The sequence below is a fragment of the Emydura macquarii genome, unplaced genomic scaffold (genome assembly GCF_026122565.2).
Source record: "Emydura macquarii macquarii isolate MOO-44397 ecotype Brisbane River unplaced genomic scaffold, CSIRO-AGI_Emac_v2 contig_499, whole genome shotgun sequence".
In the NCBI taxonomy this organism is placed as follows: domain Eukaryota; kingdom Metazoa; phylum Chordata; order Testudines; family Chelidae; genus Emydura; species Emydura macquarii.
This window is the reverse complement of record NW_027130636.1, coordinates 7,474,278-7,500,997: the sequence shown is the minus strand read 5'-3', so window position 1 is coordinate 7,500,997 and position 26,720 is coordinate 7,474,278. Positions and strand designations below refer to the sequence as shown.

Here is a 26,720-nt window from a genome sequence, read left to right as displayed (position 1 = left end):
GTGTCAGGAAGCCAGGCCCCAATGGATCAAATTGGTCACCCACAAACAGAAGTAAATAAAAGTAACAGGTACTTTTGACTAACTTTATGACTCTATAAGCAGAAATTTTCACTCTTGGTTTAGTATTCCAGAGTGTGTGCTATTACCATAGCCTCTCTGGAAAACTAAGGGTTTTAATTTTGTGAACTGAAGTCAAGTATGAGGGCTGGCTGTTGCTCCCACTGAATTGCTGATGACTTCAGAGGCAGCAGGATTGGGTCCATAATGAGCAGTGGAATTAAGTATGCATGGCAAATCAGCATTTCAAGCTGGAAGTGGGTTATATTTTCAGTGAAGCCTCTAATACACTGATTGCCTGGGATTCAAATTTGGTTTTGTTTTAATTAAAACAAACTGATCCCTTGAAATAGATGGTATTAGCACTGGCACAAAGCAAACAGCAAATCAGTGCTAGCACGTCTAATTTTACCATGTTATTGCAATTACTTCTGGTTGCATTATTCTCTTGACAAGTTTAGCCCCATACCTGCTAATGAAGATTATTGCGTCATGTTAAGTGTTTGAACAGAGCGTGAGATTGCAATAATGTTCAGTGCTCTAGGAATGGCCCTTTTTGCTCATATTTCTGCTTTAAACATTCAGGCCTAACCTGCAACCCCTCCTCATCATTGCCCATTGGAAGCTAACGGGACCCCATATAATTATTCCAAGAGTAAGAGGGTCTCTGCCCCACAGAGCTTGCAGTCCTACACAGGGCTACAGGGTCAGGCGTTTCGGTAAGTGATGGATTAAAGAATGTCTTGAGTTGGTAACTTATTTTATTTTTAAATTAAAACCTAAGTGTTTGGGATGTGTGGAGCCCATTTGAGATGCAATGTTTTATTTGCCTAGTTTGGGTGTGGAGGGAGTCGATTCGCCAATGCAGCAGAGCAAAAATCATTGCAACTCATTTCAACCACTACATGCAGCAATTCCGTCATTTCTTAATTTCATTCCAAACTGAACCAGAAACATGACTTGGCAGGATCCAGGGTGCACATGTCTGCATTTCCATCACATGCTGCTTCAGAAAGAGTGCTGTGTACTGGTTCCACTTTGGGAGGTGCGGTGGCGTTTGCCTACAGCATGTTTAAAGAGTACGTTTCTAAGCCACAAAACTTTATTTCACTAGTGTGTTTTGTGTTAGAACCTGCATGATTTTGGACTCCTCAGAAGCAAAAGGATTCTGGTTTCCTGGCTTGGCTTATATCCACTCACTACCCACAGCTTGCAATCTCCTCCCTGCTGTGGAATTAACATCTCACATCACATTTAATCTTTTTATCCCCTTCTCCTGTCTCCTTCCCCCATCAGGAACTGTGATATAAAAAAGTGTGGCTTTGACAGGAACTGTGTTCTGATTAAAAATGTAGGCTCCTTGTCCTGCTTACTTAGATTCACCGTCATTCTTGTCTCTGCAATGGCTTTGTACTTCCCCCAGCATATAGTGGGCTGTGATTCTGCAGCATTCTCCTAGCAAGGTAGCTCTCTGCACTGTTTTATAGCCCATATGGTTGGCACATGTGTGACCCTTAACCTAGATGCATACTTACCTCTGCATGCAAATGGCTGTTTCCATATGTGCTCATGAGATGGGAAATAAACAAGGTGTCCACATTTCCGCTTGTCCAATTTTGTACTCTCCACTCTAGTGGCCTTAAACCAAGCAAACATCAAGAGCTGTCTGTGAGGCTGGGAGGGCAATGATCCTGTGATTCTCCCCGGGGTGTTTACATGGAGAGATGAAAGGCTGTTTGCTTGATTCCATGGTTCACCCCACGAGATCATATCACAGCCCTGCAGTTGCTGTCAGGGATGAAATCACTGGTTTCCTACAAATGCTCTTCTTGGCAAGGTTTCTGAAGAGTGATCTGCCCAACTGAGAGCTATTTGACTTTTTTATTGCAATACCACGTTGCCAACTAATGTCTGTGTAAGGGCTGGCAGGTGCTTAAAGAGTTAATGTTGCAGGGCCTCACTTCACTGGGAAGTACTGCTGACTATCCAGGATAAAGCATTTACCTCTATTGTAAGATAGACACCCCTCTGTGCTCTTTGCTCCTGCCTTCATGGAGTCACAAGCCCCCATTACAGCTGTGTTGTCAGGGCTGAAATGAAAGAAAGCAGCAGCAGCATTGCTATGTTCAGAGACAGGCCAAGGGAGTGTGAAATGCCCCAAGACAGAGAAGAGAAAAGTAGACTGGGCAGAGAAAAATCAAGTCCTCTGAGAAGAAGCTGCTCAGAGAAATTGGTCCATAGGCCAAAAGCGGAGCAGCTGTTCCGGAGGTCCAGATTCCACACCAACTAAAGGAGGAGTCATGTACACAGCACTGGAGAGAAACCTTAAAGGCAAAGAAGCAGCCGGAGAACACATTTGAAAGAAAAGCAGATATTTCCCAAAGGCACGGAGCTAATGTCTCCCATAATCCCGCCACAGAAGCTATTGCTATGCGGTCCCTGTGGAGTTGCAATGCTGAGCAGTTTTGAGTTGCAGCAGGACAAGTCAACAAAAGCGATGGATGCCAAGTGCATTTTCTCATCTGCTCCATAGGAGAGGAGGTAGGCAACATCCTGCTGAGATCCAGCCGAAATCCAGATCAGGAAAGCGTGGATGGAACAGTGAACAAACTGATGAATGTTCCATTAAGCAACCACCCCCACCCCGCAGAACATCAATGGGAGGAACTCGAGAAGCAATTTAAGATAGAGGTTCAAAACAAAAAAGCTCAAACATAAGAAGACCCCTCCACCCAGAAGACTCTGGGGACAGTCAAGCAAGAACAGTCTGAAAACCACATGAAAAAAATAGAGCAAGAATTCCCAGCTTCTGTGGTGAGCATGCCCAGAGAAATAGAACTCCTAAACATCACAGCAATCATGCAGAGAGACTGAGCAGATGCATTTGATGCTTTCTTCCAAGAGAACAAGAAAATGAAAATAATATTCCTGGGTGAAATGGCCCCATTGGATGCTGGAATAGAGCTGCCTGATCACAGGAATGGTGAAAGAACTGGAGGAAAAAAAGCCCTTCACAACAGAAAATATTAGAACTGTCAGTGTCTGACGGTGCAAGTGCTGAGAAGTAATTTCTTCTCTGTCATCGCAATCTTACTTTGGTCAAGAAGATCTAAAGGGTGAGGCAGTCCCCTTAGGCAAGTCCTGGATATAAGATGTAAACCTTTAACATTTTCAAAGTGAGATTAATTAACCATTGGAACAGTTTACCAAGGGGTGTGGTGAATTCTCCATCATTGAGAATTTTTAAATCAAGACTGGATGTTTTTCTAAAAGATGTGCTCTAGAAATTGGTTTGGAGAAGTTTTCTGGCCTGTGTAGTACAGCAGGTCAGATGAGATGATCACAATGCTCCCCTCTGGTCTTGCAATCTAGGAATCTGAAAACCAATCAAATAAACCAACAGGAGGAGGAGAAAAAGGACAGGCCTAGAATCAGAGAAAAGGCAATCTAAAGAAAAGCTGTATTAATAGAGCCATCTGAATATAATATTCAGGATAATCCTCTCAGCATGCTTGGGGGCCCTAGTAATCTGCCCCAGCCTCCAGTAAACTACAGGATTGTACATGGCTGAGCTTTCCAATGTTAAGTGTTTCTGAAGCTTGGGAGATGTGCCAGAAGCATTTCAAAAGGCAATTCTGTAGGTGTCACTACACCTGCATCACTTCCAGGTTATTGCTGATAAACCACTCAGCTCCGTGATTAAGCCAGAGCACAAGGAAGCACAGGAGGGCCCTGCTGAGTCCTGGCTACACAATTTACAAACACTAATAGACCGAAAGAGGAATCCAGTTGCCCAGCACAGCTCTTTTCGGAAGGACATAATTTCATTTGCCCACTAATTCCTCTTCCCAGGCAAAGATGTGCCACTTTAGCAACCTAACCAGTAACACACCTGTCTTTGAGGCTGGCAGGAGGAGTTAATCATGACACTGGAGTATTACAAGGAGGATCACATAGCACCATGGAACAATCTCCCAGTCAAAGCTCACAGTGCTATTTATCCTCTTAAATCCTTCCTGGCCTGTTACCTCTCCTCTGCTGGAATGCCACCAAATCACTCCTGGGTGGGAGCCAGTAGGGGTTGCGGCTGCTTCTTTCCTGCTAAATCCTTTTTTGTTAACAGAACCTCTCGACCCACTGAAACCGGCCTGTTTCAGTCATCTGGGTGCGTGCAGTCTTCATGACTTGGCTGTACAATGGCTAGTGCTGAAGGCCCATGATTAGGGTTTGGTTGTAGAATACACTGGAATGTAAGACAACACGTGAAGGTTGCTGTATTCCCAGCCAAAGGGTAAATGGTTAAGGAGGGGTCAGTGCTGGACCCACCTCCATAAGCCCTTCAAAGCATGGAATTGACAAGCTGAAGGAGCCAAGCATAACAGCGCTGCAGCCATTAACCAGGCTTGGGGTCTGGTCTACACTGAACATTTAGAGTGTCCAAGCTACATGGCTAAATTCATGCCCCCTTCCCTCACCATACCCCCCCCCCCAACCCCAAGTGCCATAATTAAGTCAACTTAGCCTCTTAGACTCAGCTAGGTCAATGGCAGAATGTCTCCATCCACCTAGCTACAGCTGCTGAGGGAGGTGGATTAACTACAGCGACAGAAGAAACCCCTGCTGTTGACGCAGGAAGCATCTACACTACACACTATGGCTCGCTACCCTGGCATAGCTGCAGCTGTGTTGCTGTAGTGCCTGCAGTGGAGAGCTGACTGTGGTGACAGACTCATCTTCCACCTCCCCTGTACTGCACAATACACCTGCCCCATTCATCTAACCCTAGCCTCAGCAACGTTAATATTTGTGCATATCCAAAGCCTTGTTTGTTCATGGGGCTATTGGGTGGTCAGCGTTACAATCTTTGCTTCAATTTACGGCAGCCCTGTCCAAGCCTTTGTTTTTCTCTCCTGTCCATTATGAGCACGCTAATTCCTGGGGTAATATCAGCGTTAGAGCATGAGGGTAGCTCTGTGCATCACTACATCCTACTTCTATAGCATGTCTCCTGCTGCTATTGCTGCATGCAGTACACTCCGTGTCACAGCATGCTCTATCAGGGTAGTATATGGATTTGAACTGACGCATAAGTAAGAGGAGGGCTAAAGATCAGAGGTTACGGTGCCAGCATTTTAGGTCCGTTCCCACCTCACCCAAGCTCGTAACAAGGGAAGAAATGCTGCCTTTTATAAGCATGTGTATTTCTTAGGTTTCTTAGCCTACAAAGTGGCTGGTACCGTTACCAACAGCCTTACCTCTATGCTTTGTGATAGGTGTAATCATAATCCTTATCCTAAAGATTATATAGCAGGGTAGATAAAGGACAACAAAATGTAGTCCTACTTTGTTGAGTTAGCAATTTGACCTTGTGGCTCTCCTCTGTTCCAGAAAGCAGCAAGCTACTACAATTGACTGCAGAACAGCTGAAGGTAAAAGTCCAAGCCAAGCAACAAGGGGGCTGGAATGATTTCAGCAGATGTACAACTACGTGACTTGGCAGCCAAACATTTTCAGGCCCATGTTTGGCAACATTTAGTGGGCCAAATAGGAATAGTAGTTGTAGCTGACAAGTTTGATCACCCATCTCCAACAGGCCAGCAATAGCCATCATGACAATACAGGTAGTGGAGAAGAGCTTCTTATAACTACGAGAGCCCTCTACCTATTCTGTAATAGCTTTGGATATTCACATGGCCCAGCTTCTATTCCAGTACAGCTGGCTAATGGATTGCTGTGACCCTGAAAAACAACTCAATGTGTTTGGGTGTGGTCTATGTTGCTACCTTATCAGGAACTAGCACCTTCATTTAAGTTAAGGACCCTTGTTTCCAGGTTTTTCCAGGTTTTACAAACGCTATTTGGTTTTTACTGATTTTTCACTCAAATTTTGGACCACTCACGTAAGTGAAGGTAAGGAGTATGTTAAGAAAAATCCAGTACATTAAGGAGGTGTGTTTATGTTCATGTGTAAATGCAAGGCTGTTGACATACAGCAATGTAGTAGAAGATACACGCAGATGCATTTGTGCACTGGGACAAAGTCAGGCTGTGCAGCTGCAAGACAGGGCCCTATTGTGTCCCTCACTCTCCCATGCCATCATCGCTTCTGCGCTGCTGTTGGCAGGGGCACTGCCTTCAGAGCTGGGCAGCCAGCCAACAGAGGTTCTGACTCAGGTCCAGGAGCAGCCTGCACAGGGCAAGAGGATGTCCTGTCCCTCCCCAACCCCTCCAGGACTAGTAGCTGGAGCCCCGCACACAGTGGGAACTCCTGGCTGGGGCACCCCCTAGCCTTACCCCTCCCCAGCTCCAGGCCCAGAACTGACCATGGGGCCCTGCGTGGTCAGCCACTTGTCCACCTGTACGAGTGGCCCTGCCCCCCCCAGACCATGCCTCCCTCATCGCTGTGTCGCTGCTGCCTTCAGAGCTGGGCTCCTGGGCAGCAGCTGCCGCTCTCCAGCCAGCCCAGCTCTATGAAAGCTGGTCTTCTCTACACTAGCCAGATTTCACCATCCATGACATGTTTTTCACAGCCATGAAGTTGGAAGGGCCCAGCCTCTAAGCTGAAAGGTGGTTTCCTGTGGTCAGTTAGGGACACCTGAGTCCAATTGAGGGCTGCCTGGGACCTTTAAAAACCCCTCCTCTAGCACGGGAGAAAAGAGAAAGTGCTGCAAGGCTAGTGGCAGCAGCGAGAAGGGCTTCTCCAGAGTGACAGGCTGCTCTCCTGCCTACAGCTGAGCTAAGCCTGTTTAGGGGAAGGACTGACACCTTGGGGCCACCAACAGGACAACATACCCCGGCCAGGGGGCAGGGCAAGGTAACCCCCTTTGTTTTCTTTATAGATTGGTTTATTTTTGTTTAGTGGAGGAGCTAAGCCCTGTCCTGCCCCGGCCCACTTTGAAAAGACTAATACATAAACACAGAGTAGGAAGACAAACACTGTCCAGAGTGGGGCAACTTTATCCCCCTACCCCACCGCTGCCAGAGGGGGATGTGCTCAGCTCAGCAGGACAGAAGAGGTGCCTTGCCACAGTATGTGCTGGTAATGTACCAGTCATGAAACAAGCTACCCTATCCAACTGCTTTTACTTTCAATACCCACCCCCCACATTTGTTGCTGTTTTCTGTGCTCCTGTTGCCCAATGTTTAGCCAGAAAACAAACCAGTGCTTGCACTGATTTTTCAACCATTTTAAAATTTATGTAACACACTGATAAATTCCCAGGCAATTAAAACAAAAATAAAAAACAATGAACGTTGATCATAGTGAATACATCACCTCTGCAACCACTACAAACCAAGAGGCAAAGGCAGTGATTGTTTGCAGGAGTGGTCATCTCAGGCTGTTAGCTGGCTCCTCAGCCATCTATTTTGGCAGCTGGGGATAAGGCAGGGTGGGAATCTCAAACACCTGGTTGGGAAGGGAGGCATACATTTTTACCACTTACTGGATAATCTGAACCCAAAGGTTCTTGTCTTGCTGGTGATCAGTAGCCTAACAGTTTTCACCAAGGAGCAAGGATTGCTAGCCAAGCTGCACCGATGTTTCTAGAATGATAGGGCTCCTTCTAACTTAATATATTTAAATCTCCAGCCAAAAATTGGATTTCCTATTATGGCCATTATCAATAAGGAGGACAATCCTTTGTGCTAAAGTGTTAATTATATGAGATGGGGGGGAGGGAATGAGCATCATTGCACATCACCTCCCAATCTCCCAATACAACTCAGGTTCTAGTAGTTGAGGGCAAAAAGCTAGTGAAGACAAACCCTTAAGTTAATGGATTGCCAATTAGCTTGATAGAGTTAACATGTTTGTAAAGACTAGTCCAGGCACTCCCCAAACATTTGTAGTTTGCCTTCTCCATTGGCAATCAATTAACCTGAGGTAAAAACTCATCCAGACATATCCTAGAAGGTGAATGCCCAACCAGTGATGGGGTTTAGGCTGGTTGATAAGTGAAAAAGTACATAATGGAACAGAGAACCCTATGGAATTTCAAAATCCAGACAATTTACACGTGCAGGATGATTTCCATGATGTCATACTACCTTCCATCCCTCCTCAAATACACATGGCTTTGAAGTCATATTATCAGGCAAACTATTTCAGGTCAGAAACCTACAATAAATAACTGATACTCTTGTTTGAAACGTTATATTCAAGTCATAATGTTCAAATTTCCCCCTTTTTTGCTGCTTGGCCATGATCATACTAATTTATAAAGTTACACATTTTCATTATACTCCAAGGACTCAAACATACCAATATGGCAGAGATTTGAAAGGGGATGATATGGAGCTACACCATCTCTGCTATATGCTTACGCGGGGCATTTTAATCCCACTTTGCTACGTGAAACCATTGTTTCTACACTGCTGGCTAGTTGGTGGAAGGGCAGATTTACCATCTCTTATGCATCTATGTACACCCACGGCTGGAATTAGGGAGCAGTGTGCAACTGTGGGAAGCCCTTTGCAGACTACCTAAGGAGCCAGAAATAATGTGGACACAAATGACTAGCTAGAATTTTAGCAGGAATGCTATTAATTTAAGCCCTCACAAGAGTGTTTATTCATGTAAGTGTAGTTCACTGATGAGTGAAGAAAACACTCAGCTAATCAGTAAAGTACAGTAATCTGCAAACTCAGAAGGAAGTTATTCTAACACGTCACATTTGTCGGCAATTAAATAATAAAAATGTGACCAGTATTATTAAAAAAAGACAGCAAGAGACCACAATAAGCAACACAAGTCAATCTTTATTGAAAACTGAAGTATTAATACATAACAATTCTTGTTACAATAAACGTGCTTTTAAGAATTTAAATCTGAGCTCATCTACTCGGATTGCATAAAAATAAAAAAGTATGAATTTACACATAATTGAACTGGCTCAGAATGGAACCTCCACTCCTTTGTGTGTTGATGCAATAGTTCAATGCAGAAGTGAGTGATGCTTTAAAACTTATTTTGGAAGACAACATTTACCTAAACTTAAAAAAGTACCAATATAACTGCTTGTAAGACAGTTTTAAAGAAAAAGTCATAGAAAAAAGGAAACCTGTGCCTATTTCGTAACAAACATGGAGAACTGTTACTGGGACCTCTTGTACTTCTGTTGCATGCAACTCACCTTTTTTTCTCCCCCCAAATCTTAGACATGAGGGCAGCCAAAAATAGCACTACAATAAAAAAACCCACTAACAAATCCATTCTACTTGAAACAAGTCTGTACAGCAGCCAGCTAAAGAAGCTTTCTCAGTTTGCCTGTTAAGTACCCACAAGTCACAACAGTATGGAAAAATCACATTCACTTTTTTGACATTGGCGCTTCAGGCTATAAAATGTGATGTCAAATATTCTGAACAAGTGGGCCCTAAACACTGTGGTACTCTAGTATTTCCAAATGTCACATTCAATAGACAAAGGAAGAGGTTTCTCTCTCCCCAACTAAGCATTGTTCCTTCTCCCCTCAACACTAGTGACCTCATCACTTCTCATCTCCTCCCTACACAAACAGGGTAAACAGCGCCTGCTTGAAAGTCCTCACTAACTTAGAAGAGAAAATCTCTGAACAGGCCTGACTATTCTGAATGAGGCATGTTAGTGAAAAATGATCCCACCTCACACTGCACTGTTTTCCTTATTAATATACCCTGGTACGTCCAACTGTCTCTACAGAAGGCTTACCGTGGGTAAAACTTATTTGCTTAATGCTTCCTTAATCAGAAATTCTGGGACAAATATAACTCTTCCTTACATATTCTAACAGGTGTTCCATTAAGAGAATGCATTTCAAACTGGGGATTAATGGATTGTTTTGATCCTCCACAAATACCAAGTTATCCTATAATGACACCTGCTGGAGAAGCATGGACATAAAACGTGTATTTCCTACTGACACCTGCCCGAGCTTCTTTTTCAGGTTAGTTGCAAGTTATGCAAATACCAATCAGAGCATCTGTCCTCTCTTCCCAGAAGTTTAACTGAAGTATCACTACACTGTTTCTGTGCCTGTAACTGAGAGTTCCACATACATGGTATTTTCTATTCTCTTTGATGGGTTTAAACCTAAAGTTAAAGGTGGTGTCAAAACATTGCTGCACTTCTCCATTCTGGCAAACCTAACATGTTTAAGGCCCAAACTGATGATATACAATACTGTGTCCAAGCACTGGGGGTGCTATTCTGAGTCAAAATTCTGAATTTTTTTTGGCTCAGATACTGTAAGTGGCCTGTTCTCTATGTAGACATTAAACCAGATTGCTCTGTAAAGACTACTCAATGTAGAGTACCCTGGTATGCATACCTGTACCATGAACTTAAGTCAGAAAACACTAAGACATGATGGTACTTAAGGGGCTTTTCAGTGGGTGAGTTGGTAAGAGAAAGGACTTCTACTAAAGTAAATCCTAAATTATGAATTTTTGTCATCTAAGCCCTTAATTTGCATAGTACACTCAAAAAAACTTCCATGAACAGCATTTCTGTAAGTCTTCTAAAGTTCCAACAGGAAATGGTTGGTTAAAATAAGTTTATAAACAAGATTTAAAATAATGTAGTAGTTTTATTTCCTTCCTATTGGTTGGCTAATGACCACATCACTGACTAGGGCTACTACCTTCTGATGCCAGCTATTAAGCCATTTTCAAGAATATGACTTGATTTCTTTGCTACATTTAAGAGATACAATCAGATGTTACTAACACAGGACACTGCTCAGCCTTAAAATACCTTATTTAAATGCAACACTTGAAGTTAGATCCAAAATGTATGTTGGACTTCTCTTGTTATTGCTGTAATAGTTATCGTCAGTTACAGGTTTGAAGTAGTAGTATTTTTAATCTATAACATGAAGCTGCTGTAAAAGTTTTCAGAGAAGCTTGATTTGAACTGGTCTCTACTGCACTACTGCCCTTTTGTTTTCTTAAGAGCTCCAATGCAGTCACGTACTGTGTTTATGTCTGTGTGTACAGTTATATAGGCATTTTAAATAGGGAATGTATTATAAAAACCAGGACAGAATGTTTCATAAGATCCCCACTGTGTAATGTATGATTTTTATCCCAGTTTCATATCCATGCTTTCCACTATTTGCAACAAAATACCATAAGATAGTTTATATATACACCACCCCCTCACACACCCCTGTGCTTTTGGTTACTCCCCTAATCAAACTACTGGAGAATTGCTCAAACCTCCCATTAGATTATATCAATAACATCTGGAAGGTGCAATATCTTTTGCAAGAAAAAGGTACAATTACCCCTTTATGGATGAATCCCATAATGCAATTTAGAAAAAAAGTGCTCAAGCAATTGAGACCACCTAAATGTTACGGAATAGTATTATTGGGAGACGATTCCAAGGAAACATTTAGGAATTTGAAGTCAGAGCAAATATATAGAACGTTATGTTTTTTTCCATAACTATTTATCTAATGCAGCATTCATGAAAGTTCTCTCCTATGGTTTCAAAGCTTTGTTTGTTTATCATCGCTGAGTAACAAGTTGGGAGACAGCAAAGCTTAAAACTTGTTCTCTATAGCTTCTCCCCAAGACAGCATTGTTTCACACCTCGCAACTATTTTTATTAAAAACATATTAAGACAATGAAAATCTCACTCTAAACTAGCTAACATGTATTAATGTTCACTACAGTCTCTGAAGCACCTGACCAGTCAATGCTGCAAACCTACACAAATGGAATTGTTAAACAGACTTGAACAAAGCAGTACAGATTCAAATGGTTTGTTTGGGGGGTAATTCTCTGCTCCATATATAAATATATGGAAATTCTTAAGCTGCAGTAAGTGCTCATGAGTAAGTTTTAAAGGACTTATAGTTAACACCATAGTTATGTTAAAGGCATTAGCAATAAGGGTAGTCTGTTTACAGTGATCCATGCAAAATAATCCTAAACTTTATAAAATAAAACATGGAAGTAAAAAAAAATATGAAGAGTGCTTCTTGGAGAGGAAAAAAAAAAAAAAAGTTACTGAAGGCTTTAACCTCCAATGGGCCTTCAGATGCATACGCCTCCCACCTGTGTAAGTATGGGAATGGCAGCACTAAATCAGCACTGATGCTACCCTGAAATAGCTGCCAAGCCTGTGGAAGGAGTAGAACACCCCCAAAACGAAGCCCAAGCAGATACACAACGTTAAAAACAATTACTTGTGGATGGAAATTAGACTACAAACACTACCTGTGTGTAAACTCTTAAAAGGGAACAACATTTTATAACCATTAACCGCATCATTTATTGCGGGCAGAATGTATCTGGAAAAAAACTGCATCTTACTGGAATCATAAATCAGGCAGGTTTCAGAAAAACCTTGATTTTTTTTGTGCAATATTCAAATTTAAAATCTTTCCCATAATGATTTTGGTATACAAATGGGTTCCAAGGCTAGCCCTTTATCCCCACAGTATTTGCTTTGAGGTACTTTTTAAAAACTGAAGCTGCAAGCAACAATACCCGAAATGACTCATTGCAATGAAACAATAATCTGCAGTCAGTCTTAATTTACATGCTTTCCAAGTGCAATTTGGGAGGTAAAAAAGGAAAATTCAACACTTATATCAACAATTTTGTAACTCATGAACGATCCTACTATGATCAATTACTTTGTTTAAAGGAAAAATCTTTCTGAAATCTCTACATTCTGACAGCCCTGTTATACCATATCCATAAACCACACCGCATGTAATACGAGTTCATAAGGAAATTGTGTTAAATGGTTTGTTCCCCTTTAATACACTTAACAAGCACACAAACTTTCTTCAGGATAGCATGTAGTTGAACTCCTCCTGTTGGTTGCGGAAAACCCTAGCATTTCCTAAGTATTAGAAAAGCAAGCTGCGTCAAATGCACATACGTTTTCAGCTGATTAGAACATTCTTTAGGAAAAAAACAGAATGGATTTCCTGGACTGAAGCCAAAGAAAATATGATTCTATCAAGATGTGTGGCAGTCTCATTTTGACACATTCTCCATAATATGGAGGATAATGATTTCTTACTGAATGTATTTTTTTCAGGAGCCATAATTCATTTGATATATACATACATGGTATTATCTCCTCTTCTAATGGCACAGATTTGTCTCGAGGATGAGGGCAGCACAGAAGACTGCTTTATTCACACTTTTCATTAACTGGCCACACAACACTTCCTTTATCGTTCCATTCTGATCCTTAAGAATGTCCACATAACACTGCATCCATATAACAGAAATGAAAAGGTAAATGTGGTAAACTAATTCTGTGCAGGATTTCTACAGCTCGTCAACTCATTTTCCAGTCATTCCAATTGTATTAGTTGAACTTAATTTGAAAAGAATACATCACTTAAATTTAAAAAATTGCCCCTTTTAACTGGCAACTCCATCAACCCCAAAAGGTTGAAGCAGTTATCTAATGTATTTTATGGTATTCTATAAAGAATTCACTTTCACGATTCTACCTTTTAAGACCCTGCATATGTTACAACAGTGCATTAGTGATACAAGTTGTAAAATACTTTTCGGTTCCTTTGGATTTTGCATATGATGGTTTTTGCATCAGTCACTGCATGAGCAAAGCTTAGTTTTTTTTGTTGCTTTTTTTTAAAACATGCATTCAACTAGATATGGATCAGAATAAGTTTATACTCCCTTTTTATCATTATAATTAGCTAAAAAATTGCAAGACAGTCCACAAAACAGGATTTGCTTTAAGACTAACTGCTGGAGTTCCAAGATGTAAGATATGCAGCACTGGAAAAATCTTCAGTGATCTGGAATTAGTAGTGTTTAGCAAAGTGTTGAAAGCATTCAGAAGAAAGTAAGTCCTGGTTGGAGGCATGAGGGCTTCAGCACCAACTTTTAAACCTCAATTACTTGATTGCATATCTCCCATCTTCAAACCTACGTTCAGAGAGAAAGAGGCAAGATGGATACTCATAACTATGTTTTACTTTAGCCAGGTAATATCCCAGAATCTAGTTTAATACTGCAAGCTTTACTCTGGAATGTATTTAAAACAGATTCATTTTTTAAATGCATTAACTATAACCTAATGTGCTACTTTGTAGCAGTTATGCTGTAAATCTACTGTCCACTTACAGCCCCTTAAGTCACCAACTTGGGTGAATCAGGGGACAGCAATTTTTATTACTAGAATACCTTACATTGACTAGACTTTTTTAAAAAGGTCACTGAAAAAATATTTGATTTAAAAATATTTACTGTTAGCTTTTGAATTTTCATGTTAAGAAATTTGTAGCACACTCAAGTGCTTTGTACTTCACAGCAGCAATCCTGAACGTAAGACTCTTGTTCTTCCTTACATTCCCCAACAGCCACTAAATATATATGTTTTTTAAATGGAGCTTTGGAAGTGTAGAGGTTTTCCTACAAATTCCATATCCCAAATTCTGCCTCAAATGCTATTTATAATAGGATTGCTGGCACACATTTTTTTAATAACTAAAAAAAGACTAGGTTTTAGGAAGCAAATCCCTCACTGTCATTCCACGGACTTCACGAGCGAAAGAGAACAGCCATTTCAGATTTGCCAAATCCAAGTAAATGGCTAAGTGCCTCAAATGCAGGCAGTGTTTTAATACCACCACTGAAATGTTTTAAGTCATTTTCTTAGCATACTTTTCTTTCACCTCTCATTTGAATAAGGCCTTTAATGCTTGTTAGCAACTAACAAAGCACTGAGCAACTAAATAAGTTACATTAGGAAATTCAGTTACTTCATTCCAAATGTATCAGTTTTAGTAATAAGATGTTTACAAATAGATCTCTGCACACATTGTATTTCATACTGACCACACTGCGCTGTAAGCCAAGATAAGCGTGTACTAGTAAAGCTTAATCATTCCACTGCAATATTACACAAATTATATGGGTGACAACATGGTCCAGTGGCTATAACTCTGCCCTGGAATCACAACTTATCATGTAAAAAGCCAGATATATAAGTCAGCATAGATAAGTGGTATTCCCTGCTCTGCCAATGATCTATTGTAGGGCCCTAGAAAAGTCACTTGACTTCTTTGCCTTAGAAGAATGGTACGAAGGAAAGCACAAAATAAGATCGGCAGATGAAACACGCTAGATGAGCATTTACTATAATGGTTCCAGTTCCATAGCTTACTCCAGCAAGGTTTCCACTGATGTCATTGGAAACTTTGTGCAAGCAAGGGCTACAGAATCAGTCCTGCTGCATATTGAAAGGTTATAGGTGGACAATGTGTATGATGTTATATGCAATTTAATCATCCTTACCAATTCTACCCTTGTGGTCATAGCACATTGTCACTTTATATATGCCTATAATACTTTGGTATTCTTAGCTGAAAGGTGCTATAAGTGCAAAGCACTTCAGATATTTAAGCCAATACCACTGTGAGCGGGGTAGTGGTAGCTTCTTTTTACAGATATGAGAACTGCGGAACACATATTAAATGACTTGTTCAAAGGACACACAGTGATCCCGTGGCAGAACTAGAATATATCAGCAAACTCCTGACTTCCAGTTACAGAAATGAGCATGGAAATAGTTAGATTTTGTCTTAACTTGCTATAAACATTTAACAGAGCAATAAAGTGAAGGGAGCCAGCCTGAATCTGCTCTCACACTGGTTTTATAAACATGTAATTGACACCAGTGGAGTTGCTCCTGATTTGCACTGGTGAAACATGAGCAGAATCAGGCCCCAAAAAGACTAAGACCAATAGGCTATATGTCAATTTTAAGCTGCACTCCCCCACAAACTAAAAAATGCACAGTATGCTATCTAGATAAATTAGTTAGTTACATTGTTTAATCAGAAGAAATCACAAGTCTTTTTCTCTCCACATGTAGTTTAAAATATGCTGAAGGCTATAATGATATTTCCATTATGACTGTAAACAATTCAAATTTAAATTTAAACCCATCTAAATTTGGGTGATAGGAATTATCAGTTTCTTATACTTTCTTATTTTCTTATGATCATATTAGTTCATAGTTAATTTCCTCCCTTTCTGGAAAATGTTCATTTCTAAGGCAATATGAAGTGCCCCTTCATTTATGCTGATCCAAACAGCCCCTTATTTAAGCTGATCCTACTTCCATGTTTTACATATTTTTTCATTCATGGATCAGAATGTTGCTGGAGTCAGGAATTGCCACAAAACCCAAATCACTAAGCAAACTAGTCTCTGTTTCATACAGACCTGAGGGCCTTGGATTAAGTGCACCTAAAATTTCTACAGCTGTATAGATTAAAATGCTGTATTTTGAGAAACAGATCTTACTGAATTCTATATGCAGACACCAATGAGGTGAGTATACAGAAAAGGAAGTCTCATCAGAAGACAGACGTGTTTAAAAAACATCCTTCCTCCTACACAACTTAATCAAAATGAACAACTGACATTCAGGCAATAAAGTCTACTTGTATCCCTATCCCCTGAACTGGCATATTGTAAAATTCTCCCGAACAGTATAACTCCTGTGAAATCTCCATGAAAGGAGCTGCAGTCATGTGGCCATTTGTAGTCACTGGTAACTTACACTGCCAGGATGATCACCACTGTGGGGGCACATAGCTATAGGTTGGTGTTCCTGGAGCCCGATATGTGGGCATAGTAACTTGATGAGGGGCTACTGGAGTTGGGGAATGAGTTGTCAACAAAGTACCTAGGAGAAACAAAACACTTTTATGTTAAATATTGTTCACAAATATGACTTTCAACACTATTAAATAGTCATTTTGAAAACCAAAACCATATTAATCAGAACTTGTTCCTCTTTTGACATATATCAATACACAACTGTGAATCTATACCTTAGCATTTTCAATTCCATTTACCATCCTTCAAATGTTAATGCAACACGGTACTTTAATGTTTTGTCCAATACATGTTTAGATGCTTTTAAGTAGTGAATAACTACTTAGCAGTAGCTCCAGAGCATAAGCACACATTACACACTGAACAATACTTTTCCTTACAGAAGGCTCTGTGAGCAGTGGAAACACCTGAAGCAAAAGAAAACTGACTAGGATAAGTAAGCATAATTTGGTTCCTGCCTATGTAAATCGGTTTTTTAGACTGAGAGACTGCAGAAGGCTGGGACCCCAAAATTCTAACAGTTTCCTTCTACAGCACTTCATGTGCAAATTACTAATGTTTAGTTGCTGCTGCTTACCCCACACTCAAAAAAGAAAGTGGGGAAAAATACAAAGGTAATGAAGAGAGCACACAGTGCTGGTCCTGAAAAAATATTTCTACTAGGCTTGTGGGATACCTGAGTTTAGAAAACTGTAATCAGTTCAGTAATCCAGAAAACTACCACGTAACAAAATAATTAGTTCACCTTTGTTGGCCAATCTGAAAACTTTTAAGATACTGAAGAGCAGCTGTGGGGTAAAATAGATTTCTTACACTACTGGTGCTTAAGTAACAGCATCACTCAAAATTCTGGGGAGAGGCACTCCACTCTGTACTAGAGACAGATCTATTTCTGAGATACTTCAGCAAAGACACCAATTTCTTCAGATTGACAAAGTCGCTCAAGTTCTAACATAGTTTAGGGCTAATGCAGACAGGACTGCGTGTTCTGTAACAGTGTTAGGGAACAATGTTACAGCCTAGGTCTTAGTTATAAAACCATGTTATTCTGGTAACATTAAAAACATGTTAGAACATGGGCACAACTAACTGACAGTCAACTGTGCTGGCCACAATTGTAACTTGCATTATGTTCAGGCCCTAAAACCTTCCATCTGAAAGTGCAGCTTGGGAACTCCTGGCAATTCTGTGCAATGATTCTCCATCTGATTAATTAGAATGGAGAGTTCACTTAGCAACTTAGTCTGGGAAAGAGAACTTCAATTCCTAAATCGCAAGTGACTAGAGGAACGAAAGCCCCTCTTGAGGGTCTCTTCAGCAGCACTGCATTTCGAATGCCAAGTCAGATTTCCTTGTTTCCAATGCTTCTATGCTGCTTACTTGATCTGATCCAGAGCACAAGGATTCTGTACTTAGAATGGGTTAAAATTCATAAACAAGCACACAAGCATCTGATGTTAAACAAAACTAATGGTTGTGGGAAACATTTATACCTATAACTGCAGTACATTTCTGGTAAGGCATTAGTATGTCATGCAGTCGTACTATACGAGATAGACAACAAACCAAAACTGGACTGCATGAAAAAGTATAAGCAATATAAATCAATCTACCTGCTGACATTGCCATAGTGGTCCCAGCCACCATTCCCATAGTTACACCATTTCCTCTTGGTGGTGGAATTGGAGCAGGATACATAGTTGCTGGCATGCCATTAGGCTGCACAACTGTGGTATGATGGATTACGTGGGGTGGTGCTGCATATAAAGGCTGCGTGTAGTAAGTGCCTTGCTGTTGGAAAAGAAAAGTAAGTAAACCTATTAAGTATATTTTCACTATCACATATACTGAAAGCAGTATTTTAACTTCTGAGATGTTCAAGGAAGCAATGTGTTACTCCAGAGACAGGAGCTTGATGTATGTCAAGGACTGGAGACAGAAGACTTAAAGAAATAATCCAATAGAGAAACTGAAACCTTAAGGAGTGTTGAAAAGAGAGTTTTCCAGCTACCTAACTACTGGTTTGGTAGCCAAAACCCCACAAATACAACCTCTCTCTAGAATTAAGCTTTTCTTTTGTCTCTTCCTCTGGAATTTGTGCTTTTGCCCTTCCCCTCTCATTCCCTGGGGATCTTTCAAGGTTGCTCTCCCTCAAGGCAATAATCCATCTGGTTGAGGAGGACTGGGCATGTCTCTGTCCAGAACCAGATGTCCTAAAAAGCTGCTAGAGTGCAACATGAAGAAGCTTTCTTCCACCACAGTCCAAGAAGATCACTTCCAGCATACTCCAAAGCTAATTTATTTAAAAATTACAACATACTGCACTCTGACTACCAAGGGCAGCTCACTGTTCCAATGTTTGTCATAGTTCTCACCTAGGCCTGCCCCAGCTCTTTCCTCCTTGCTTCTATTTCTAACCGCTCTATAGGATCACCCTTATGCCACTGTATCCTATATGCTTGTCTAGTGATGCAGAAGAGTGAAACTGATGCTATCATTGTCAGTTTTATTAAGCTGCTTCAGCCTGGCAGTACAGAAAGCAGTCTGCATGAAACCACCTCTCTTTGGAAATTCAGGAAAAGATAGGAGGAGAGACCTCTGTCTCTACCCCACATCAGTGAATCATCACGCTTCTGTTCCTGTTTTCTCCGTGGCACAGCAAGAGAAGTGGAGTGAAATTGATCAGGACAGCATCAGTGTGATCCTGCTATTCCTGCATAAAGGAGCAACAGCAGCTGCCACAATCCTCCCATACGAGCAATTTGAAGCAGGGGCTAAGAACTTAAAAAAAATGAGTGCCCAAAATGTAGTTCCCAAAGCCAGACACAGACACTTTTGCAATTTTAATTTAAGAGATTTGGAAGCTAAAGTGCTATTTTTACAAGTGATTTAGGCACTTAGACTCTTAAGTCTCACCGATTTTCATGTTTCCAACTCAGAAAATGTGACACACACTTTTGAAAATTAGGCAACCTATTTAGATAACTAAAGTTAAAATTTTCAAATGTGCTGAACATTCAAGCTCACATGGACTTTAATAGGTCCTCAACACTTTTGAAAAATAAGGCCATATTTTCAGGTGTCTAAATCTGGATTCAGAAGGCTAATTTTAGGCACCTGTATTTTAAACTTTTGATTTAAGTGTATTAGTACAGGAAGAAGCCCATCACTGTGCACAAAATAAATTTACAAGTTGGACAGGGAATTACGTTTTTTGTATATACTGTACATGAGACATTTTGGTAACAAAACCTTCAGAACAGGTAGAAATAAGCTGTCGTCTTTATTTCATGAAACCAATGAAACAAAATTTAGAGTTCAAAAGTTCACAGTGCATGTTGAAAGCAAGATACTACTTGAACTGACACACAACAATTGATCTTTACTTTCTACCTGTGCATATGGATTCTGCTGTGGATAGGCACTTCGAACCGGATACACAGCAGTCTGGTAGGGATTAGGTGATGAAGAATAAGGTGGCACTGCACCACTGGTGGGTGAACAGGATACTTTATATGGTGTGCCTGGTGTATAACCTGCAACAAAGTTAAGTCTGCTTTAAAAAGCCATAGGAAAGAATGAACAAAGTATTTTGTGTTAAAGTTTGAGACTAATATAACTGAATGTTTATTATTCTTAACACTTATCTTATTCAGTACGATCTTTTATCATCAATACCTATGCACAAACTCTGAAAGACATTATTCACATAGGGACAGATATGGTTAGTAATACCTGACTGCCTGTCAATCAACTAATTCACCACTTTCCAATGAACTAATGGAAGGTGATTTCCTACAGGAGACTAAGAAGAACCCAAAAACCCTTCTGGGCTGAGTCAAGTGCTCCAACATCACAGAAGGAAGGCGGCAGAATGGAAGAGTGATACCAAATGTGGCCATGCTCTGATGTTAGGGTGAGGAAGGATGCAGTACAAGAAATTCAGCTTTTGGCATCTCAAAAACATGGACTTAACTAGGCTCTTTTTCAAGCCTACTTCATGCTGTAACTCAAATTTGTTATGACACTGATGAGAAGAGCTTGGGTCCACCAAAGTCTGCTTTAATCAGAATGGCTTGGAATGCATTAAATGCTAACCAAATTCCCAGCACACACCAATAATCATTACAATCAACTGTCTCTTTGCAAAGGGGAATTAAGCTCTGTTCCATTCATAAAGTTTGAGAAGCCCTTTTAACCATTTAAAATAGTTCTATCTTGTAGAATAGGGTAACAGAATGGTTCAGACTTGGATGCCTAAACTAAATTTGAAAATCTGGGCGTCAGTGTTTAAATGTTAAAGTAAGATACAAGTAACATAAGCATGCAAGTCACTTAAGAGCTTAGATCTCATTTTAAAAACTTACTTAGTCACTTGTGTACCTACATCTCAGTGGAATTCAATGATAAAAATCTTTGTACAATTTGTGTAGACCAACTCTTAATAATCTCTCATGAATTTTTAAAAATAGATTGATAAAAGGCTAAATGCCATCAGAATGCTTTTACACATCTCATGAGAACCACAAAAGCAAGCTTCCCTCTGAGGTACGTTAGGAGCTACACCGTTTCTACCCAGATAGGCAGTGATTAAGGCATGTGCTGTTGGCTCAATCCCCGTACACCTGAAAGACACAGATCAGTGATTCCTTTGGCCTACTCAGTGGAGGAGTTCACTTGTCCTGTGAAGATAGGGAGACTTAGCATAATGGAGCCAATGTCCGATAGGGCATGAGAACAGTGAGAAGTAACACCATAACTGCTGACACTGGGCCTTAATTGGGAGAAGCTAAAATATAAACACCCTGTGAGTAGTGCATACCTCTGTCAATGGAAGGTGGGGCCATATGATGAACAGCCCTGGATTGCTTTGAGGGGAGAGGGAGGAGACTTAGGCCTCAAGTCACACACGCAAGTCCCTCAAGTTGAAAGATGTAATTAGCATTCACTGTAAAGGCACCTTCTGGCCCTGCCTCATGTGGTATGCTTCACTGAACTGATGCGAAGTGCTCAATGTTAACTAAGAGACCCACCAGAAGATACAGAAAACAGAGTCCTGTGACTGGTTCATCTAGCCTTAGATGTGGGAGAAAGTCCATTGGTTACAGTTGTGTAGCTACAGAAACTGAAGTTTTAAGTATCAGTTGTGTGTACTGATACCACATTTAAGTATTTGCTTCCAATAAAGAGGATATTAAGTGCTAATGTACTGACTCACAAGGTATTGGGGACTGTCATCCTTCTGGGTAAAGTTAATGTTTTTAATAGAAATTGCTGCTGCTACCAAGTGCCTAAAGTAGCTATTTGTCTTGAGTAGAAAAATCTGGACATTTTGAACTCTAGGTCATAATTTTTAAAAAGGAACCAAAAATGATGGCTGACTACTACTTCTGAAATAAGAACTGTAGTTTCCCCATTCAGAGGTAAGAAATTCATGGTGTTAATATTAAGTAAAACTGGTATGCTTGAAGATGGTGAACAAAGAGGTACTTCTATCCAGTTTTAATCATTCCCCATGAAAGTGAAAAATATTTTCAGAATTATCAAATGTAGAACAAATTCTACTATAATAAACATGTTGCAAATTAAGCTTAGCCCTACCTATTCAAGAAAGTTAGTCAGAAAGACAAGTGGCCAAATATTAAATGAGAACAAACTGAAGAGCTTTGGATAAAAATTAATCAAGACCTTAATTTGGTCATCATATGCCATTTATTTTTATATAGAATAATTGTGCCTGATTATATGTAACTATCCAGAGCCCAAATCTACATACACAGTGGCTCTTAAACCACAGTCAGCAGAGCACTAGCAGTTCACAGAACCAATTCCAGTTATCTGCAGACCCAGATGGTGCTTCTGGCTTCTTCTCTTTGCTTTCAATGGGAGCTTGACTCCTGTAGAAGCCAACACAGCAGCTGTCTCTGGAGCAACTATAAGGAGTTGTAACAGGATCTGAAGATTAAAGCCACTCACCAGAGGGCTCTTAAGTTATCTCCATGGTCCTGACCCTCCAAGGCATAGGTATTTCTCAGCACAGTGACAAGAATTCTGATCAGGACATGGATGATGGGTCTCCTGCCTTGTAAATACAAGCTGTAGTGTTATCACTGAGGCAATCTCAGCCATGAGACTGAAGGACTTAATAGTAATACATGTTGATAGATAAGTTCATCTAGGATCCTCTATTCCCATGCCAAATGCCATCTCTGCAGGGGGAGGTGTCTGCTGATTTGTGTTCACTGCTGTCTGGAGTCAAGAACTTTGGTGCTGATGTATCAGAGGGCTGCTGCACCTCTCCTGGATGCTGTGCTCCCAGAGACACCCTAGCCAATAAGCTGGAGTTCAGTATTACCAGTTAATCACCTCAATCCACCAGAGACTTAGAAGCCTTGGTTTCATTGCAAACAAGTAAGATAGTCTGGTGGGATTCTGAGCTTTTTTTAAAGTTATGCTTATATGCTACCCTGCCTCAAATTCAAGATCCAACTGACAAAGGCAAACAGAAACCAGGACTTTACCTGCCCTGCCTTTAGACAGTAATTCAGGGCAGGGACCTGAGATGTGGTAAACAAAACACTGTTCAGTTCCAGGTACAGTAATAGTACTATATAAACACAGATTTGTGCAGACAGTGAGGAGTTTAGATGGCTTACTCTCTGCCCTAACACAGTGCCAGAATGCGGCCATTCTCTTTTATGCAGTAAGTGAGAGAAGTTGGTGAGTCACAAACTCATAGCCCTGCAAATAAGCACCAGGCTTCCAGGTATTAACTACATAAGTACTTACTGACTTGTCACAAAGTCTTAGAACAGCTTTGTCTGTCCTGTGAGAAATAAGGTTCTCCTGTTACCCTCTAAATGTAAAGGCATTTGTCCAAGTCTTGTGAGTTGGTAATTATTCTGTTTTAAGACTTTATGATTGCATTTGATTTGTCAGAGCCATGCCAGGAAGTTAACAGAATTCAGAAGTTTAGAACTTCCTTGTAGAGACTACAAGGTTGTTAGTGTGAGGGGTAGAAGTACCCAACTATATTCCTAGGTACCACAAATTATAACTAGACATTTTAATGAATACTGCTGAAATTTTGGCACATAATGGATTCAAGTGGAGGAGCTCTTGAAGGTGCCTGGACAAAAACCTGTAAAATCAGAATGGTATTACTGACTATTGAACTACAGGAGTAACTACAACAAAACTTTATGAAATGAGAGCCATCAATTGTACAAATGGCAAGTTCCCCAGGGCAAAAGGACTTGTATCTACTGTCCTGCTTCCTAGAGAAACAATTTGCAAAATGTCAGGCATCATTTAAGTTTGTTAAGGTAAGCGTAAGACTTAAATTAAGCCCAGTTAAACTTACACTGCCTGAAAATAATGATTGTGGAATCACTCTGTGTTGACCTGTGCAGGCTGGCTAGCCCGTTAAAGGGAGCTGGGTTCAGTCTTGCTTGTGACATAGCATTTAATCCCCAGCTCATCCTGATCTGGTGACTCAATTACAATGAATGATCCCACCTGTGAAGGGGTCAGGGTGAACTACATAAAGAGGGAAGAGTAGTGGGTGAGGGAGGAGTTTGCTCTGTCTGGGTACAGCATGGTGAAAACAGGCTGGAGAGAACCACAGGCAGTAAGTTAGGAGCCTCTGGGAGGCCCTGAGATAGGGCCTGTGAGAAGCAGGGAGGTCTTTAAGAAGACTTGGGGAGGAAAGGCTGTGAGGAAGCTTCCTAGGAAGAAGACCCTCCAGGGGGAAAAAGCCATAGGAAGAAGTACTCTTTTAAAGGAACAAAGAAGGAAAAGACACTACGGTGGTAAGTGAAACCACTTACATGATCCATTTGTGACTCAGTCTCTTCATACAAATTCCTCTCCTTCCATCCTCCCAACTAATTTTTCATTGCTGCCTTCCCCTCCTTCTCTCTCCCTCTCCCCTCCCCTCACTTTGCATCATCTTTGGTATATCTTATACATCAATAGACAAATACTACATTTGTCTTGATCTGTTGTAACCTGTTGATCCATTTGCATACTGCTACACTTTTTCTCCACTATCTTTCTCTCTTTCACTGCTAATATAGATTTATACCAGCCACAATATATTACAAGGACAATAATCAAATTCTCTTATCTGTATGTAATATTCCTTTTGAAAAAGTGTCTTAAGTTCCCTTTCTGAGTGAATCCTTCTGTTGTAATTGGAGATATTAACAGCTACCATCAGTTTCGCCTTCACTCTAAATATTAATATCATGCTCATCACATTGAGGGATTCTTCGAGGATTCTGCTTTCACTTTTGTTCATTGGCCCCATCTGCATCTCTTCTTTCCTCCATATAACCTCAAATCCCTCATCCTACCTGCCCATTAGCTGAGCAGTATGTGAGTGTTGTTCTTAAACACTGCCCTTTCCCCACAACCCAGTAGGCACACAACAGTGTTTCACCCTGTTCATAGGTGTTTCACCATGCTGCTACAACTATTGTACAATCACTGTATGCAGGTGTGTGACAAGCACAATCTTAAGGTAGGAAGGGGCACATAGAATTTAGGCAGTGAAAGATGAGAGGAGGTGATAAAAGGATACATTCCAGAAGCCTTTCTGAAAGAGGAAGGGAAGAGACTTACTGAGGGAGATAGAAATAAAGGGCATTATTCAGAGAGTCTGGTCAAAAAGGACTGGTGAAAGGTGTAACAAAAAATTTATGTAAGGATTTTAACTACCTATCTAATACTTGTGACTGGCAACTGAATAACTCAAACTTCTGCACAAAAAAGTTAGTCCTCCCTTATCTAAAATAGGATGACTGTGTGTGGACAGTGTAAACACATTCCCAGATGCAAAAACTGAAGTCACTGTTTAGTTTATAAGACCACCATCTTACGCTACAAAGTAAAGAAAACTGTATGTGTTTCTCCTTCTTCCTCCTAGTTTCAAATACTTAACGTAGACTGAGTTTTGACTATTTCTAAGAAATAAATATTTTATGCATACCTGTTTGGAAGGTAGGATTCGCTCCAGGGTACATATTAGGGGAATAGGCAGGTGCAGCTGCTGCATAGCCCATTGGGAAACCAGCTATGATAAAAGAAAACAATTCAAGGTTATTTTCTAGATAAGCAACATAGTGTGGCTACATAACTTGTTCCAAGAGAATTTGTTGTGCATGACACTTTGAACAAATATCAAGAAAATGTAATCAGAGGCAATTTTTCTAAATTTACTTGACTACTAGCTGAGTAGGAAAGCTAAACAGTTCCCATTTTTCAACAGTCTCCAACACACTTTCAGCAAAAGCCTAAATTAGCCAGCTCACTAAGTAATTGCAGTCAGATTGCAAGATTTAGTATTAAATAATCCAAGAGAAGACCAACACTGAAATGCAGTAAGACTACTGAACTTAGAGAGAGTCCTTTTCACTGTGTAAAGAGAAGATACCTCTAAGTGTGAATGAGTGCGTCATTTCTTGGATCAGAGTGCCCCAAACTGGACAGTAAAAGCCAACTTTTTGGAGGGTTAATCTTTTTGTTTAACCTAGATTTGTCTCTGCTTTTGTCAGTTATAGTCCTGGCATTTCAACCACCCACAGTGACCCTAAGCAGTAACAATCTGTGATTCACTGTGGGACAGTGACTAAATACTATGTCAACACCTTGACACTAACGTACAGAATTGCCATGACTAAACCGATGTCAAGAAAGACAGGCTCCAAGTACTAAGATGATAATAGCATGTACTGAAAGATCAACAATCAGGGTGGACTGATTTAAAATTTCCAATTGTAATCCTCGTTTAAACCAGCAAGCAGGAAACCTTGATTTAAATAATTGATTTAAATAGTGTTTTGAATTTGTATTTTTCAGTTATTTTCCTTGGCTGGTAACCATTTAAACATGTTAACTTGCAACTAAATATAGCCTTTATGCTAAATTTGGTGCTGCTTTTTGCTAACCAGGAGGATACACAATCTATACACTTATTGAAGCAATTAATGCTTAATTACATTTATTCAAATTAATTTTTAACGTTATGACACTAGAAATGTCAATGATG

At 40.4% G+C, this 26,720-nt stretch overlaps 1 protein-coding gene across 1 annotated transcript in view; it reads right to left on the bottom strand.

Moving 5' to 3' along the window:
* Nucleotides 1-8,799: 8,799 nt before the first annotated feature.
* Nucleotides 8,800-26,720, bottom strand: part of FAM168B (family with sequence similarity 168 member B) — a 34,188-nt gene continuing 16,267 nt past the window's right edge. Inside the window, exons 3-7 of the mRNA XM_067538873.1 lie at nucleotides 25,662-25,745; nucleotides 20,063-20,205; nucleotides 18,283-18,460; nucleotides 16,611-16,736; nucleotides 8,800-13,966 (exon numbers count right to left, since the gene is read on the bottom strand). Of these exons, the coding sequence (XP_067394974.1) occupies nucleotides 16,624-16,736; nucleotides 18,283-18,460; nucleotides 20,063-20,205; nucleotides 25,662-25,745 (518 nt within the window). The 3' untranslated portion in view covers nucleotides 8,800-13,966; nucleotides 16,611-16,623. The remainder of the gene's footprint in view (nucleotides 13,967-16,610; nucleotides 16,737-18,282; nucleotides 18,461-20,062; nucleotides 20,206-25,661; nucleotides 25,746-26,720) is intronic.